The 19,779-nt window shown below is 37.6% G+C and overlaps 1 protein-coding gene and 1 pseudogene across 1 annotated transcript; both read right to left on the minus strand.

The window, feature by feature from the left end:
• Positions 1–1,310: 1,310 nt before the first annotated feature.
• LOC122293824 lies at positions 1,311–11,101 on the minus strand (annotated as a pseudogene).
• Positions 11,102–16,726: 5,625 nt separating this feature from the next.
• Positions 16,727–19,422, minus strand: LOC122293902 (G-type lectin S-receptor-like serine/threonine-protein kinase LECRK3). The gene has a single exon (XM_043102351.1). It carries the CDS (start codon positions 19,309–19,311, stop codon positions 16,897–16,899), a length of 2,415 nt encoding a protein of 804 aa, XP_042958285.1. The 5' UTR covers positions 19,312–19,422; the 3' UTR covers positions 16,727–16,896.
• Positions 19,423–19,779: the final 357 nt, after the last annotated feature.

The following is a 19,779-nucleotide window of genomic DNA, read 5'->3' on the forward strand; positions in this document are numbered from 1 at the left end:
GTGAAAAAGATTTAATTTTTATTGTTACTTGTTGGCGGAAACCATCTTAACTAAATCATTCAGCCCTAGGATTTAGGGTTTTTGTTTGAAAGAAGTCTAGTAAGTAATGTGTGAACATTAAATGTGCCCAAAAAAATAATAATTGGGTGTATGGATATGAATGGTCAGCGAAGTTGCTTGACAATATACTTGCACTAAATTTTACATGGATACTGTTTTTGAACAAATGCTCTCCATTTTATCCTAAAAGAAAGAAAAAATAAAGAAAGATGGACAAAATGGGTGTACGAGACAATGTCATGTATATAGAGACATAGCACAAGGTGCTTGGACCGTTGGACGCCCCATTTCATGTCTCCCCACAATCTCTAGTGTTACTGTCTAGATGTGAAATGGTCTGAACAAAACACAATGCTGAAGAAGGAAGCGACTTCAAACCTACTGCTAGAAACTCTAGAGTTTAATATTGGGTGAGCCTAAAACAATGGTACAAAGGACCAGAAAACATAAGATTCAAGATTCCTTAAAAAAATGGACAAAAGACAACAAAAGAAGAAGGCATCAATATATGCTAGAAGTAAAAAAGATGGAGAATCTACATCATTTGTGTTGAAACGTCACACAATTGAGCAACACAGGATCATGTCAATAGATAGTGAAATCATCCATGTCAGATATTCTACCAAGAAGAATTTGCATCACGTGAGATATGAGCATTGAAGCATCCAGTGTCCTTCTACACTTTGAATGATTTATAAGATCAAGAACTTTGTGAAAAAACCCCTAAGTTTCAGAAAGAATTATCCTGCCCCAATGAGAAAACCCAACTTTCTACAGCTAAACTCCTGAACAAATGTCCACGTTAAGAGGAATATACTATTTAGAGAACATACACATCAAAGCACAAAGGAGAGGGCACTCATGTATTCCATTAATGCTCGTTCCCATGCAGGGAAGAGTTCAGTGGCAGTCACATGATTTGGTTTAATCCCCAAACCAACATATCCCAAAACAGGAACCAACACTTCTCTAGTTATTCTAGAAAAAGGGGTTAACACTCCTTTAGTATCTCCACTCTTCTTTGAACATTCTGTGTTTTATGATGAACATATTACTCCCTTTATAATATTATTAACTGATAAAAATTTTATATAGCACATATTTTTTCCTATTTCATACAACTATCATGCAGAGTACACCGTTTCTTGATATTATTCAACTTGCCACACTGATAGTATTGACAACTAAATATGCATAGAGAATTGAACAACTGGGAAAGTAATTTATGTTTTAATTAAATCTAGGTTGAACTAATAAAATGAGGATGGATATGGAGGAACTGGCACTTCAACAACTCCTTCCATCATCTGTATGACTTTCTTCATTGTTGGACTTAGTGACGGATCCTCCTAAATGCACCATATTGCAATCATCACATATCTCTCCACTCTCTTCATGTCAGACATTGCTTCCTCATCATTCCTTAATGAGAGATCAGTTTCCTCTCTTTATAGCAGTCATACACCCAATCTGCAAGTATCATCTGATCCTCATTCTGTAGATTTGCTTCAAAACTCTTCTGGCAGTAGATGATCTCTAGCAGCAATATTCCAAAGCTGTAAACATCCACCTTGACCGTAATGGGCATGTTTCTAAACCATCCAGGGGCTACATACCCTTTGGTTCCTCTGATTCTAGTCGTAGTACAAAAGCATGGCTAATCCAAAGTCAGAAATTCTTGCTGTCAAAGAGTCATCCAAAAGGATGTTCTGTGGCTTGATATCGCAATGTATGATCTGGGTGCTGCACTCTTCATGCAAGTGCAAGAGTCCTCTTGCAGTTCCTAATGCAATTTGTATTCTTTGGTACCAATTAGGTCGTGATCCTCCAAAGAGGAATTTTGCAAGAGAACCACGGCTCATGAATTCATATACAATAAGCCTGTGCTGCCCCTCATTACTGAAACTAAGTAGTTGTACCAAATTTTTGTGATTTCTTCTGCCAATAGCACTCACTTATGCTTTGAACTCCGGATCGCCTTGTGCTATGATGTTGTTCAACTTTTTAACTGCAACAGGCTTACCACGATCAGATTCTAGGGTCTCTTTATAAACTGTTGCAAAAGCACCATGCCCCAGCTCTTCCTTGAATCCATCTGTAGCTTTTTTTAGTTCCTTATAGGAGAAACTTTGGAAGTTCATGCCTGGCATCACTGGGTATAATTGAACGACCTCTGGCTTAAAATAATCGAAGCGAAAGACAGCCAGAAAGCCGCCAGCAGCAAGAGTAGGTTGAGAAACACCGAGCTGCTTAAGAGCGCCGATCCAATAAGGATAAGAGTTGAACGATCTTTCTGTAAGAGTTTTATTTAAACTCTATGTCCCACACACCCATCTTAATAGAATTTGAAATAGCTCAAGTCTATCAGATTCAAGATGAGTGATAACGGGATAAGAGAAATCCTAAGAGATAAGATTAAAACTCTATCTCTAGTTATAGTCAGATACAAACTCTTAGATTTCTTGATGGTCAGAAATCTATAAATAGCACTGAGGGATTAAAGGGTTCTCACCTACAACATTAGAGTGCCTTTTGCCATCGTGAGACACTTGTGAGGCAAAGTTGCTAGGGTGATCCTTCTCTCATATTCAGATTTAATTCTTCATCAAACTGATGGAGAAAGGTACGCATTTATTACTGTTTATTATTGTGGATCATATGAAATCGAAGATCCGTTTATTAATGTTCATGTTAAAATATTTAACATGTGGTATCAGAGCTTTAGGTTGTAGATTTTTTATGATCTCAATAAAATATGCAGTAAATATGTGCTTTCGTATTTTATGATTTTACTATATTGCGAAAGACTGAATATATTGATTTTACGATATGAGAAGAGATTTTTTTTTACGATGGGATTACATCTATTCTGTGAAAGACCCAAAGGTCCCAAACAACGAAGATACGCACATCATTTCGGTATTTTTTTTTTTTTTTATTTCTTTTTTTTTTTTTTCTTTTGCCGAATTGAGTCTGTGCTGGAGGAAGAAAAACTCCCTCACGTTTTTCCTTCCAATCATGCTTAATGCTTTCAGATCACTTTCCTTTGTTAAATCGTGCATTGTTGTAAATTTCTTTGCTTTTTATACTGTGCTGCGATGGGAAGAAATGTTGAGGGGTGGAGAAAGCCGCTGGGTGTAGGGCAGACCACCGTGTATGGTGGCTAATGGTGGCTTAGCACGCCGGCGGTGTGTAGGAGTTGGCCTTGAGAGGCGGCGTAAAGGGGCTGTATAGTCCCGAATGGGCGCCGCTCCTGCTTGTTCAAGATTCTCGTCGGAGATGAGGTGTAAGTTGGCGCTGGGAGGAGGAGTTGAGCTCCTCACCGGCGTCCCTGTAACGGCGGCAGAGGGCTCTAAAGCCCACTGCCGCAGTGGTTCCGTGGTTTTCAAAAAAAAAAAAAAAAAAAAAAAAAAAAAAAAGAAAGGAGGTGCAGAGGAGGTAGACCTCGACGACGGGTAGAGGCTGAGAATGTCTTGCCGTTCTCCTCCTTGCCGGCGAGGGCCACTGTCAGTTGCCGTGAAAGGTGGAGCTGGGTGATTGTTGAGAAAGGTACTGGTGCGGCGCTGGTTGTTTCCTGAGGAAGAAGAACAGTTTTATTACTTAGGTTTTCATTTAGTGTGTAAACGGGTTTGGGCTGTGGTCCGTGGGCCTTGGCCCAGTCCAATTGTTTTAATTTGTTATGAATCCAGAAGGGTAAAGTGCTTGAGCTGGAATTGAGGTCCAGCCCGATAGCATAGTAACGGGCTTATGGGCCACTGATGTGGCCCAGCCCAAGAAAGGAACAAAAAAAAAAAAAAAAATGGCAATCGGGCCTGTACAGTAGCTTCGGCCGAGTCAACACATCCAGTTGACTTGGTTGCGGTCCAGTTTGCTGAACCGGTCCAGTTCAGACCCGGACCGGACCGGTCAGATTAAAATATTAAAATATTATTATTTTAATATTAAAAAAAAAAATCCGAATTTTATTTATTTATTTATACATGTTATTATTGTTATTTACATGTATGAAAAGTTTGATTAAATGTTATATGCATGTTATTATTGTTACATACATGCATTAAATTTTATTAAATGTTATTTGCATGATATTATTGTTAAATACATGTATTACATTTTATTAAATGTCATATGCATATTATTATTACATACATAAAATACATGTATGAATTGACTCTTATTATCATGTTATATATATAATTATTTATCCAATATGGACAAATGATTTTCATTAAAATTAAAGAAAAACTTGGTTGCCCAAAGGTACAAGATTTTCTTTAATTTTGGTGCACAATCATTCAATTTCATAGTAAGGTGGATATGATAGAGTGAACAATTTTGTGTGTCAAGATCTATTCCCAAAGGAGGGTTTTGATGACACTACTAGTTCATCCATCAAAAGAAAAGTTGGAGGAAACAATTTGTATGTCAGAGTTTACTCCCAAAGGAGAATTCTGATGATACACTTAGTTCATCCACAGAATTTAATATTGGTGAGAACACTTTGTGTATGAAGATGATCTACTCCCAAAGGAGGGTTTTGATGACACTACTAGTTCATCCATCAAAAGAAAAGTTGGAGGGAATAATTTGTATGTCAGAGTTTACTCCCAAAGGAGAATTCTGATGATACACTTAGTTCATCCACAGAATTTAATATTGGTGAGAACACTTTGTGTATTAAGATCTACTCCCAAAGGAGGGTTTTGATGACACTACTAGCTCATCCATAATTATTTAAATTCTGATTATTATTTATAAGTGTCTAACTCAAAGCATTATGTGACGAATATTTTCTTGCAGTAAATGTACCGACTTCATTACATTCACAAACTTCATCAGTTCCTGTTTTGAATGGCTCTAATTTTTCTAAGTGGGTTGAGCGAGTCAGATTCACCTTAGGGGTCCTTGACCTGGACTCATCCCTTACAAGTCCAAAACCACCACCCATCACTGAAGAGAGTAACAGGGATGAAAAAGAGTCATTTAAACAGTGGGAGAGATCAAACAGGCTGAGTCTAATGTTCATGAAAATGACCATATTTGAAAATATTAAAAATTCACTCCCTAGTGTTGAGGATGCCCAAAGTTTTTTGAAAAATACTGAGGAGAGATTTAAGTCTGCAGATAAGTCTTTAGCAGGAACACTGATGGCTAGACTTACCACCATGAAATATGATGGAGCCAAAGGAATGCAAGAGCATATCCTTGAAATGACAAATCTTGCTGCTAGATTACAAACCCTGGGAATGAAGGTAGAGGAGTCCTTTATTGTTCAGTTTATTCTGAACTCATTGCCACCTCAGTATGGTCCATTCCAGATGCATTATAATTCTATTAAGGATAAATGGAATGTGAATGAGCTGGCAAGTATGGTAGTTCAGGAGGAAGTAAGACTGAAACAACAAGGGCATTACTCTGCTAATTTTGTGACCAAAGAAGCTGGAAAGAAAAAGCACCATTATAGTAAAAAGAAACGAATTGGACCACCAAGAGGAAAGGAGCCGGGAAATGTTAATCAGGTTCAACATCGTAGTACCAAATGCTACTGGTGTGGGAAAAATGGACACATGAAATCTGAGTGTCAGAAACGTAAGGCTTGGTTTGAAAAGAAGGGTAAGCCTCTTGCCCTTGTATGTTTTGAATCAAACCTTGTAAATGTTCCTACTAATTCTTGGTGGCTAGATTCAGGTGCTAATGTTCATGTTTCTATAACCATGCAGGGATACCTTACAAGCCAAACACCAAGCCCCAGTGAGCGATTCATTTTTATGGGAAATGAGAATAAGGCTGAAGTTTTGGCCATAGGGACTTTTCGTTTAGTGTTGAGTACTGGTCATTGTTTAGACCTTCATAACACAGTTTTTGTGCCTTCTGTGAGGCGTAATTTAATTTCCCTTTCTAGACTGGACTCTGATGGTTATTCCTTTTCATTTCACAACGGTAGTTTCAATTTGTTCAGAGACTCTTTATCTATTGGTTCTGGGTTTCTTTCCGATGGTCTTTATCGACTTTGTCTCGATAATACATTTATTCATAATACCTATACCCATAACCATGAAATGTGTATTGGAACTAAAAGAAACATGATGAATGAACATTCTTATGACTTGTGGCATAAGAGATTGGGGCACATCTCCAAAGAAAGGTTAGAGAGATTAGTAAAAGAAGGGATACTTCCGCATTTAGATTTTACTAATCTTGAAGTATGTGTGGATTGCATTAAAGGAAAGCAAACCAAACATACTAAGAAAGGTGCCACAAGAAGTAAAGAGCTTCTTGAAATAATTCACACAGATATATGTGGACCATTCTCCACTGAATGTTTTGGTGGAGAAAAGTATTTTATCACCTTTATAGATGATTTTTCACGGTTTGGATATATCTATCTGCTACATGAGAAATCTCAAGCTGTTTCAGTACTTGAGGTATTTCTCATGGAGGTGGAAAGACAGTTAGATAGAAAGGTGAAAATCATCAGGTCGGATCGAGGTGGAGAATACTATGGAAAGTATGACGAATCGGGTCGTAACCCTGACCCATTCGCCAAACTTCTTGAACAACGTGGCATTGTTGCACAGTACACGATGCCAGGGACGCCACAGCAGAATGGTGTTGCTGAAAGGCGTAATCGGACTTTATTGGATATGGTCAGAAGTATGGTAAGTAATTCTACCTTACCTAAATCATTGTGGGGTGAAGCCATTAAGACGGCAACTTATATCTTAAACCGGGTTCCTAGTAAGTCAGTTCCAAAAACTCCTTTCGAGCTATGGACTGGTAGGAAACCAAGTTTAAGACACATGCATGTTTGGGGTTGCCCAGCAGAAGCGAGACTTTACAACCCACATGAAAAGAAATTGGATCCTAGAACAGTAAGTGGGTACTTTATTGGCTACCCAGAGAGATCCAAAGGGTATAGGTTTTACTGTCCTAATCACAGTCCGAGAATAGTGGAAACAGGGAATGCCAAATTCATTGAACTTGGCGAAATCAGTGGGAAAATAGAACCTAGAGATGTGATCATTGAGGAAGTACGAGTAGATGTCCCCATACCTACATCCTCAGAAAAGATAATGGTTCCTCTAATTGATCACCACAATGATACATTGGAACAAGAAAATGATCACCCATCTCAGAATGATAATATCACTGATGAACCAAGTTCGGAGTTACCAGAACAGATAGTCTTACGCAGATCTCAGAGAGATCGGAGACCTGCTATTTCAGCAGACTATGTGGTATATCTCCAAGAATCTGAATTTGACATTGGGACAAGTGAAGATCCACTAACGTTTTCACAAGCTATAGAGAGATGTGATTCTAGTAAATGGATCGATGCCATGAAAGAAGAGTTGAAATCCATGGATCAAAATCAAGTTTGGGATCTCGTTGAGTTGCCTAAAGGATGTAAAAGAGTCGGGTGTAAATGGGTCTTTAAGACCAAACGCGACTCTAAAGGCAACGTCGAACGACATAAGGCCAGACTTGTTGCTAAGGGTTTCACCCAGAAAGAAGGCATTGATTACAAAGAGACCTTTTCTCCAGTATCTAAAAAGGACTCATTCAGAATCATTATGGCATTGGTGGCTCATTTTGATTTAGAGTTACACCAAATGGATGTGAAAACAGCTTTTCTAAATGGAAGTTTGGATGAAGTGGTCTACATGGAGCAGCCAGAGGGCTACTCAGAAAAGGGCAAAGATCACCTAGTATGTAAGCTTAAGAAATCAATATACGGGCTTAAACAAGCTTCCCGACAGTGGTACTTAAAGTTCAATGATACCATTACTGTCTTTGGATTTAAAGAAAACATTGTTGATCGATGTATATACCTAAAGGTCAGTGGGAGCAAGTTTATATTTTTGATCCTGTATGTTGATGATATCTTGTTAGCTAGTAGTGATCTTGGCTTACTTTATGAAACCAAGGGTTTTCTATCCAAGAACTTTGAAATGAAAGATATGGGTGAGGCATCCTTTGTGATCGGAATTGAAATCCTCTGGGATCGAAAACAAGGACTGTTGGGTTTGTCTCAGAAAAATTATATAGAAAGAGTTCTTGAGAGATTTGGGAAAAGTTGCTCATCACTTGATACTCCGATATCAAAAGGTGATAAGTTTAGCCTATCACAATGTCCTAAAACTGAGTGGGAGCGTAAAGAGATGGCAAAAATTCCCTATGCTTCAGTTGTGGGGAGCTTGATATATGCACAGATTTGCACGAGGCCAGACATTAGTTTTGCAGTTGGCATGCTTGGGCGTTACCAGAGTAACCCAGGGATGTCTCATTGGAAAGCAGCAAAGAGGGTATTACGATATCTGCAAGGATCTAAGGATTACCAGCTTACCTTTAGGAGAACTGACAACTTAGAGGTAACTGGATACTCAGACTCTGATTTTGCCGGTTGTTCTGATAGTAGGAAATCTACTTCTGGATATGTTTTCCTACTAGCCGGTGGAGCGATCTCATGGAAAAGTATGAAGCAAACTATCACTGCTTCATCAACAATGGAGGCTGAGTTTGTGGCATGCTTTGAGGCCACAGTGCATGGTTTATGGCTGAGGAACTTTATCTCAGGGCTTGGAGTTGTTGACTCTATAGAAAGGCCGCTGAGAATTTATTGTGATAATTCCTCTGCAGTTTTCTTCTCCAAAAATGATAGGTATTCTAAAGGTGCTAAACACATGGAGCTCAAATACCTAAGTGTCAAGGAGGAAGTACAGAAACAGACAGTGTCCATAGAACATATTAGTACTACGCTTATGATAGCAGACCCATTAACAAAGGGTCTAGTAGCGAAGCAGTTTAAAGAGCATGTTGACAGAATGGGTCTTATGATGTAAACATGTTATTAAGCTCATAGATGTTCTATTTTATTCTGGACACTTAATGATATCTATTATGGTTGTTTTGTTTCTGTTTTCTTGTCTTTCCATTTCTTTGTACATTGAATAGCTTGGAAGAATGATGACAAGATAATGTTTGCAACAGACATGAATTGGAACCCAAGGCATTACGGTATTAGCCTTAATTATCCCGATTAAAGATCATGTAAAATTGGTTGCTGGTGTTGTGGTACATGGAAGGGAATTTGTTGATTATATAACAAAGGACCGCCATGACTCGCATCAGTAGTTAATTTAACATTGATATTACAGAACTCATGTAACGTACTTTGAGCTATGAAAGTTCCAGGAAATGAATTTGCGCAGTATGGTTAATTTCCTGTAATAAACCCATGAACGGAAAATATTATTTTATGGGCGTATGGGCCAAGTGGGAGAATGTAAGAGTTTTATTTAAACTCTATGTCCCACACACCCATCTTAATAGAATTTGAAATAGCTCAAGTCTATCAGATTCAAGATGAGTGATAACGGGATAAGAGAAATCCTAAGAGATAAGATTAAAACTCTATCTCTAGTTATAGTCAGATACAAACTCTTAGATTTCTTGATGGTCAGAAATCTATAAATAGCACTGAGGGATTAAAGGGTTCTCACCTACAACATTAGAGTGCCTTTTGCCATCGTGAGACACTTGTGAGGCAAAGTTACTAGGGTGATCCTTCTCTCATATTCAGATTTAATTCTTCATCAAACTGATGGAGAAAGGTACGCATTTATTACTGTTTATTATTGTGGATCATATGAAATCGAAGATCCGTTTATTAATGTTCATGTTAAAATATTTAACACTTTCTTCTTAGAATCTGCACCTGAAGGCTTGAAAGTTGAATCATCTATCCGTATTTTGATCAGGGCCTTTCCTCCAACTCTGGAGTCCATCCTTTCATTCGAGAGTGGAAATTTCTTCTTCCAGCACTCTCCGTTTCTGAAAATGGCAACAGCGCAAAAACAATCACCCAAGCAAGCATTCATGCACCAATCCTCAGTTTGGCCGTGAAAATGTTCACAATCAGATAGGGGCCAATCTGTACTTAGCATAGGCTGAAGGTGAAAAAGATCCGTTTCCGGCAATGATTCATTACAACTTTGTTGGATAAAGTTTGCTTTACATCCTTTCCTTACATCATCTGGATCAATGTAAGCGTCTCCTTCTGGGCATATGCAACGAGGTCTTTGATCATCTCCTAGTTGGCAGTAGCTGTTGAAACCACAAGCTCCACTGCCTGTACCTTCCGTTATGTCTGTGCAGATATTTGAAGGTATGAAGTTCGACATTGGGGTCCAATCGAAAGGCCAACTCGTGGAATTCGAAATATTAGGGCGTTTTGGGTATACATAATGCCTAAAAACTCCATCATATTCAAGAATCACTCTATAAAAGTCTTGTGTAGATCCGGCATTCGATGATATCATCTTAAGTATGCTTTTGTTTACTGCTGCAACGTATACAGAACCAGACTGGTTGAAGACGACCGGAAAACCACTGCCCACAGTTTCGCATGACCAATAATTAGAATTAGCAGAGTCCAATGGAAAATCTATAGTTTGAAGCATAAGATTTCCAGCCGATTGCAGTGAGAACTGGAATCTTCCGTTTGAGTAATTCGTTTCCGAGTAACGTGCAACAAGTTTTCCGAGCCGACCAATAGTGTTTGTGGGTAATATTGTATCAGTTGGAAGATTAAAACTCTCCCACAAATACACAGAATTCTAGGTTGCCAGCACCAAGTTTCCGCTGTCAAGCATTGCTGCATAGGCAACACCTGAACGCGCTATATCAGCTCGCTATATCTCTCTGCCTTCTGGGTCCTTGAGCACAAATTGGCCGTCTACGGTAAGCTCAACTTTGGATTCTTGGCACTAGATTATTTCGATTGGCTGCCCAGACAATGGTTCTTTCTGGTATTTTGCTGAACCAGATGGCTAGTAGATAACCTCCATTTCCAATCCGTTGGAAGCCAAAAGAAAAGTCACCAAAAGGCGATGCCCAGGAAGAACCGTCGTCCTATATATGCTGTCAAGGATGAGCCTAAGGATTGGTTTCTGTAGATTTGAGCTGAGGTAGAACATGCCATCATCAACAGAAGAAGAAGCAACGACTTGGGGAGAAGATTTTGCAATGCTAAAGCCATGGTATGATCATGTGTGTCTTTTTCAGATGATTAGTTAGACGGATTAATAACAGTTGAAAGATATACTGAACATGAATACATTAGTTCCCTTCCAACCATGGAAAGAACTCAAACTCAAACAGGATACCATGTTAGGAAATTTCATTTGAATGTTTCAGTATTTTTAAGTGTCTTCACACATTTGACTAGCGACATGGCAAGACAAGTCGTTTCCAACGCCCACTTTTTGACAATTTGTTATGTTTTTTAACTAAAATCTCTGAGAAATGCATCACATGTTTGTATATGATTGGACTCCATAAATTATTAAATTCCAATATTAGTAAGAACATAACCATAAAAATGGGATATGGAAACCATTTCCTTAATGATTAAAAATATATTATTTAATAATATTATAATATTTTTTTATTTTTAAAATTATTTTAAAATGTTAAAAAAATGATGTAAAAAAAAAAAAAGTACTAACAAGAGCTCCAAGCGGCAATGTTATAATTAAGATAAGAAAAAATTGAAAATGTGAAATATTTTAATTCTAATAATTTAGACACCGCATGGAAAAAGAAAGTGTGGAATATCTCAATTCTATCGTTGCTGGCCTTCAGAGTGCATTTTTTATCAAAAAAAGGAAAAAGAAAGAAAAAAAAAGAAGAAAAAAAAAGAGAGAGAGAAAAAACATTCATCCATGTAAGCATGCGGACATTTTGGGGCGGCCAAGAATTTTTCTAGAAGTGGACCTGGATTACCCAATAGGCACTGCATGGTACTCCAAAGTATTTTCACTCATTAACATGCATTTTCAAAACAACTCAATCGTAATGTTCTGCTCACTCGTCTTTCACTTGGAAAATTTGCAAAAACTTCCCTCCTTTGCTTTTTCATCTTGAAAACTCAATGAATTGTATAAGTTACTAGAGAAATAATGTTTTGCAAATAAAATATAATTGAAGTAGAACTTTCTATGCCAAAATTAAAAAGAATATTCTTACTCATTATCCTTTTTATCATTATTCTCTCATCATTTCAAGATGTGGTATTAAATGATTGAATATTATTTATTATATTTCACTTGAAGACTATTAATGCCACATTAAGAAATGTTGAGAAGATGATGATAAAAGTGATGCGAAGTAGAATTTTCCAATTAAAAAAAGTAGAATCTTTTATTTGGAAAAATTTTAGGGTTCCCACATCACACTGCACACCCGTACTTGGCAAACCTGGTCTGGAGCCACGTCACAGTTTGAAGAGCAAACCCCCTTCCCCATTCTTCTCTCTTCTCTTTTTTAGTTTCAAAAATCAACTTTTTCCCCTCTTTCCCATCCGTTGCCCTCTCTCTCTCTCTGTCTCTCTCTCTCTCTCTCTTCGATGCTTCTCTCTTCTCTCTCAGTTTCAAATCCACTCATCCCTCTCCCCTCGTTGCTTCTCTCTCTCTCTCTCTCTCTCTCTCTCTCTCTCTTACTCTCTCATAGTTACAAGTGAAACATAATAAATAGTCTCAAATCATTTAATACTATATCATGAGATAATGAGAGGATGATGGTAAAATGGATAATGAATAACATTACTTTTTAAAGAAGCTGAACTCATTCATAATGAAGACAATTACACAAATCCATAGTAGAATAATTAGAAGGCGGCAACAAAGAGAACTCTAGAATGAATAAAGTCTAGACAATAATGCCACCATTTTACAGTATCTTCCACAAAATAAGTATGTCTTGCAAGTAAGTGAGCAGTTTTATTCTCTTGGCGACCAACATGGAGGACATGACATAACAAACCCCAGAAGAAGACATTGAATTTCCTCAACCACTGACTCATGCCTAAATAAATTGGGTTCTTCAAAACAAATTGCTTCAATAATAGTTAAAGAATCCATTTCTAGAATCAAATTAGTCACACCTAGATGCAGAATCAATTGTAGACCCTTTAGTGATGCTAAAGTTTAAATATCATCAACTTCAAACACTCTATGTTCCTTTCAACTGGTGGCCATCAAAGTGGTTACTTGAGTATCTTTTAAAATAACTCCAATATCAGTTGACACAGAAAAATGAAAAGAATGCATCATTAGAATTAACCTTCACTATACCTTGAGGAAGGGCTTTCCAAGAGAGTAGAAATTCTTTACACACCACCACATGCTGACTCTTAACATAAATATAACTCTCAACATACACAAGACAATTATCAACTATCTCTAAAATAGTACGAGAAAAAAGTCTGAAACAATTTAAGGTTCCTATATTTCCAAATACCCCCTGAAAGAGTAAGGAAAATAGGAATTAACTTGAAATGAAACTTCATTGATGCCCACACCAAATCTATAAGGTTGCATTTGGATATTGAGCTAAATTGAGTTCTTTATAAATATTAGTGAGTTGAGATAGTAGAGTGAGTTATGTGGAGCTCATCTAAGATGAGTTTAGATGTATTTAGATGTTAAGATGAATTTAGTACTATTTATGAAAAGTTGAAAAATGTATGGAGCCTACCAATTATTGGAAAGTTATTATAATAATTGAATAATTAATTTATTAAATGCTTTACTAATAAATAACATAAATAAAACAAAAATCCTGTCAATGCATGTAAAAAAATTACAACAAAATAAAAAACAAAATATTCTGGGTGCTATAAAAACAAATTTTTCATACTCCAAATGGATATTATTATATTGTTTAATTAGTAGTAAAACAATGCATGTAATGTTAGAGGAAAAAAAATTGACTCGCCTAGGCAATTGAGCTATTGGTCGATGAAACGCTCAAGACCCATGTCTCTCGCTCGAGCGGCTCTCAATCGCTCGAATTTGCTACTTGAGGCTTTTAATAACCGTTTGAGTGAAATATGCTTATTTCCGATTTTCCTTTTGCCAATTATGGATCCCACGGAGGGTTAAAGTTACTTTTGCCTTTTTTCCACTAAGAATTGAGAAACGCTGAAATGCAAGAGGAATTTACTTTTGTTTGCCGTTTGTCAATTGTGGGTTTCATGGAGGTTAAAGTTGAAATGAACTTAGTTTTGACTCAACCGTGCATTTAGATGTTTTGTAGTGCACATATGAAGTGCACTTAGATGCTATTAGCATCCAAATGAGTCATAAATCTTCCAGCTTGCCCTAAGTAAGACAAAATATGTGGATTTTGAAAAATCCAAATTTTTTAAAGCACGGAACAACCACAAAGAGCACGATGACCATCTTCTTTAAACAACTTACAGTGTTCACACATTCCTAACGGAAAAATCTCCTTTACAACTAAATTATGTTTTGTAGGTAGATTATTTTTTCATGCCTTCCACCCAAAAATTTTCACTTTATTTAGCAGTTTCAAATTCTAGAAATGTCTCCAAAACTTTGGTGTCATCAAAATTAGAACTTTCAGCATTATCTGTTGGATATAACACTACAAAGTTGTTACTTGTATGGTAGCCATATTTCACATAATAATAGCCACTCTTGTTTCCTAGGCACACAATTTTGCAGTCCACTGTACTTACATTCAAGAACGTAGAGAACCAATCTAGATTAGCAAAAAAATGACCTATTTGTTTTGAATTTGCCAGAGAAATAGCAGTTCGCTTTCGACCCGGGGTCCACCCTCTCATTGAAGATGAAGCCCTAACTGATGGTTTATAAATAGCCTGTGTATTTTGTGACTAAGTTGATTTATTTGGACCATTAGAAGCCCCGATGTAGGTTAGAGGCCTAGGCCAAAATCATTTGTGACTCATTGAACAAAGTCCACATGTGTCTTCGTCAAACTCTGGGAGCAATTGCCACCAATAGTAATCGCATCCACCATTGATTCCATTGTTGAACCACCAAGAATCGATACAGTGGACATGGATGCAGAAACACCTTTTGTCGGCAGCACAAATACCCTGTTGGAAGTGGTTGAGATATTGTTTTCCCACGCCACCCCTGTCTCCACCAATCGCTAACCCGAAAAAAAAAAAATAAATAAATAAATTCTTGCTCTGGTAGTGGAGACCCACCTCAGTTCCTCAAATGTGTGCATGTACCATAGTTAATCTTTGTTTGGTGATCAGAAGGCTAAAAACATCAAGACTTTGAGATAGAGATACCACCACAGTGAGTAACGCATAGTACAAACAATAGTTTTTTTCTCTCTCTCTCTAATCAAATTCTACATTCATTTCCTAAAAATTATATAATTCTTTCGTAACTCATCTTACAATTAATCAACATAATTAGTAGCGCCAGTGCTTTGTAACAAAATGGAAAATACTTTAGTCACAAAGAGATTATACAAAACTAAACTCACAACTGATGTGGCTTAATATACTGATATGTCATATTGTAAAGTTACTTTTATTATAAAGTAGATCTAAAGGATTTCATGAAACTAGATCATTTTGTGGGTTTATTTTGTATAATCTATTTGTATCTATCGCACTTCTAAAAAAAAGTATAGAATTTTTTTCTTAAGTTTTATTTTACATAATTGCCGCTTGATTTAAATTATAGTTGTGAAAAAGATGTAATTTGTATTGTTACTTGTTGGCACAAACTATCTTAACTAAATAATTAAGCCTCGGGATTTAGGTTTTTGGTTTGAAAGAAGTCTAGCAAGTAATGTGTGAACATTAAATGTGCCCAAAAAAATAATAATTGGGTGTATGGAAATGAATGGTCCGGGAAGTTGCATTGGCAATATACTCGCACTAAATTTTACATGTGCAATATTTTTGAACAAAGGGTTCTCCATTTTATCTAAAAGAAAGAAAGAAAAAATAAAGAAAGATGGACAAAATGGGTGGAAGAGACAATGTCATGTATATAGAGACACAGCACAAGGTGCTTGGACCATTGGGCACCCCATTTCATGTCTCCCTACAATCTCTAGTGTTACTCTGTAGATGTGAAATGGTCTGAACAAAACACAATGCTGAAAAAGGAAGCGACTTCAAACCTACTGCTAGAAACTCTAGAGTTTAATATAGGGTGAGCCTAAAACAATGGCCCAAAGGACGAGAAAACCTCATAATCAGGATTCCTTCAAAAAATCGATAAAAGACAACAAAAGAAGAAGGCATCAATATATGCTAGAAGTAAAAAAGATGGAGAATTTGCATCATGCTGAAATGTCACACAAATGAGCAACACAGAATCATGTCAATCGATAGTGAAATCATGTCAGATATTCTACCAAGAAGAATTTGCATCACATGAGATATGAGCATTGAAGCATGCAATGTCCTTCTACACTTTGAATGATTTATAAGATCAAGAACTTTGTGAAAAACCCCCTGGGTTTTAGAAAGAGTTATGCTGCCCCAATGAGAAAACCCAGCTGACTTTCTACAACTAAACTCTTGAACATATGTCCATGTTAAGAGGAATAAACTATTCAGAAAACATATACATCAAAGCAAAAAGGAGAGGGCACTCATGTATTCAATTAATGCTCGTTCCCATGCAGGGAAGAGTTCAGCGGCAGTCACATGATTTGGTTAAATCCCCAAACTAACATATCCCAAAACGAGAACCAACCCTTCTCTTGTTATTCTAGAAAAAGGATAAACACTCCTTTGGTATCTCCACTCTTCTTTTATCGCTCAGTGTTTTATGATGAACATTTTACTGCGTTAATATTATGAATTGAGAAAAATTTTATACAGTACATCTTTTCTCGTATTGCATACAACTATCATACAGAGTACACCGTTTCTTGATATTATTCAAATTGCCACACTAATAGTATTGACAACTAAATATGCGCATAGAGAATTGAACAACTGGGTAAGTAATTTATGTTTGAATAAATCTAGATTGAACTAATAAATGAGGATGGATCTGGAGGAACTGGCACTTCAACAGCTCCTTCCATCATCTGTATGACTTTCTTCATTGTTGGCCTTAGCGATGGATCCTCCTGAATGCACCATATTGCAATCATCACATATCTCTCCACTCTCTTCATGTCAGGCATCGCTTCCTCATCATTCCCCAATGGGAGATCCAGTTTCCTCTCTTTATAGCAGTCATACACCCAATCAGCAAGTATCATCTGATCCTCATTTTGTACATCTGCTTCAAAACTCTTTCGGCAGCAGATGATCTCTAGCAACAATATTCCAAAGCTGTAAACATCCACCTTGACTGTAACGGGCATGTTTCTGAACCATTCAGGGGCTACATAACCTTTGGTTCCTCTGATTCCGGTCATAGTCCGAGTCTGGTCTGTCTTCAAAAGCTTGGCTAATCCAAAGTCAGAAATTCTTGGTGTCAAAGAGTCATCCAAAAGGATGTTCTGTGGCTTGATATCGCAATGTATGATCTGGGTGCTGCACTCTTCATGCAAGTACGAGAGCCCTCTTGCAGTTCCTAATGCAATTTGTATTCTTTGGTACCATTTAGGCCGTGATCCTTCAAAGAGGAAGTTTGCTAGAGAACCACGGCTCATGAATTCATATACAATAAGCCTGTGCTGCCCCTCATTATTGAAACCAAGCAGTTGTACCAAATTTTTGTGATTTGTTCTGCCAATAGCACTCACTTCTGCTTTGAACTCCTGATCGCCTTGTGTCACGATATTGTTCAACTTTTTAACTGCAACAGGCTTCCCATGATCAGATTCTAGGGTCCCTTTATAAACTGTTGCAAAAGCACCATGCCCCAGCTCATCCTTGAATCCATTTGTAGCTTTTTTTAGTTCCTCATAGGTGAAACTTCGCAAGTTCATGCCTGGCATCACTGGGTATGTTTGAAGGACCTTTGGCTTAAAATAATCGAAGCGAAAGATAGCCAGAATGGCCGCCAACAGCAAGAGTAGGTTGAAAAACACCGAGCTGCTTAAGAGCACCGATCCAATAAGGATCAGAGTTGAACGATCTTTCTTCTTAGAATCTGCACTTGAAGGCTTGAAAATTGAATTATCTTTCGGTATTTTGATCAGGGCCTTTCCTCCCATAATGGAGTCCATCCTTCCATTCGAGAGTGGAAATCTCTTCTTCCAACACCCTCCGTTTCTGAAAACGGCAACAGCGCAAAAACAATCAACCAAGCAAGCATTCCTGCACCAATCCTCAGTTTGGCTTGGAAAATATTCATAATCAGATTTGCCGGACCAATCTGTATTTTGCATGGGATAAAGGTAAAAAAGATCCGTTTCCGGCATTGATTCATTACAACTTTGTTGGATAAAGTTTGCTTTACATCCTTTCCTTTCGTCATCTGGATCGATGTGAGCGTATCCTTCCGGGCATATGCAACGAGGTCTTTGATCATGACCTTCTAATTTGCAGTAGCTGTTGAAACCACAAGCTCCACCGCCTGTATCTTCCATTATGTGGCAGACATTAGGAGGTATGAAGTTCGACGTAGGGGTCCAAGCCGAAGGCCAACTCGTGGAATTCGAAATATTTGGGCGTTTTGGGTATAAATAATGCCTAAAAACTCCATCATATTCAAGAATCGCTATCTGATAAAAGTCTTGGGTAGATCCGGCATAAGATGATATCATATTAAGTATGCTTCCATTTTTTGCTGCAACGTATATTGAACCAGACTGGTTGAAGACAACCTGAAAACCACTGCCCACAGTTTCGGTTGACCAATAATCATGATTAGCAGAGTCCAATGGAAAATGTCTAGTTTGAAGCACAAGATTTCCATCAGATTTCAGTGAGAGCTGGAATCTTCCGTTTGAGTAATTCGTTTCCAAGTAACGTGCAACAAGTTTTCCGTTCTGACCAATAGTGTTTGTGGGTAATATTGTATCAGTTGGAAATTTAAAACTCTCCCACAAATACACAGAATTCTGGGTTGCCAGCACCAAGTTTCCGCTGTCAAGCATGGCTGCATAGGCAACACCTGAACGCGCCATATCAGCTCCCCATATCTCTTTGCCTTTTGGGTCATTGAGCACAAATTGGCCGTCTGTAGTAAGCTGAACTTTGGATCCTCTTGGCACTAGATTATTTCGATTGGCTGCCCAGACAATGGTTTTTTCTGGTATTTTGTTGAACCAGATGGCTAGTAAATAACCTCCATTTCCAATCCGTTGGAAGCCAAAAGAAAAGTCTCCAGAAGGCGATGCCCAGGAAGAACCGCCGTCCTTCGCCGTCAAGGATGAGCCCATGGATTGGTTTCTGTAAGTTTGAGCTGAGGTAGAGCACGCCATCATCAACAGAAGAAGAAGCAACGAGCTGGGGAGAGGATTTGGAAACGCTAATGCCATGGTATGATAAAGTGTGTATTTTTGAAGAGATGATTAGTTAGACGGATTGAAAACAATTGAAAGATATATATACTGGACAATTCGTTATTTCCCTTCCAAGTTCCAACCATAGAAAGAACTCAAACTCAAAACGGGGATACCATGTCGGGAAATTTCGTTTGAATGTTTCAATATTTTCAAGTGTGTTCAAAGATTTGACTAGCGACATGGCAAGACAAGTTGTTTCCAACGCCCACTTGTTGACAATTTGTTCTGTTTTTTAACAAAAATTTCTGAGAAATGCATGACAAGAAATGTATATTTCCTGCTCACTCGTCTTTGACCTGGAAAAGTCACATAAACTTGTCTCCTTTGCTTTTCACCTTGAAAACTCAAAGAATTGTTTGGAAGAAGTCTAGCAAGTAATGTGTGAACATAAATGTGCCCATTGAAAAAAATAATAATTGGACGCATGAATGGTCGGGTTTT

Source organism: Carya illinoinensis, chromosome 14 (genome assembly GCF_018687715.1).
Source record: "Carya illinoinensis cultivar Pawnee chromosome 14, C.illinoinensisPawnee_v1, whole genome shotgun sequence".
Classification (NCBI taxonomy): domain Eukaryota; kingdom Viridiplantae; phylum Streptophyta; class Magnoliopsida; order Fagales; family Juglandaceae; genus Carya; species Carya illinoinensis.

Bases quoted from the DNA above. Each gene is read 5' to 3' on its own strand.
- LOC122293902 (XM_043102351.1), bottom strand. From the start codon at position 19,311: ATGGCATTAGCGTTTCCAAATCCTCTCCCCAGCTCGTTGCTTCTTCTT.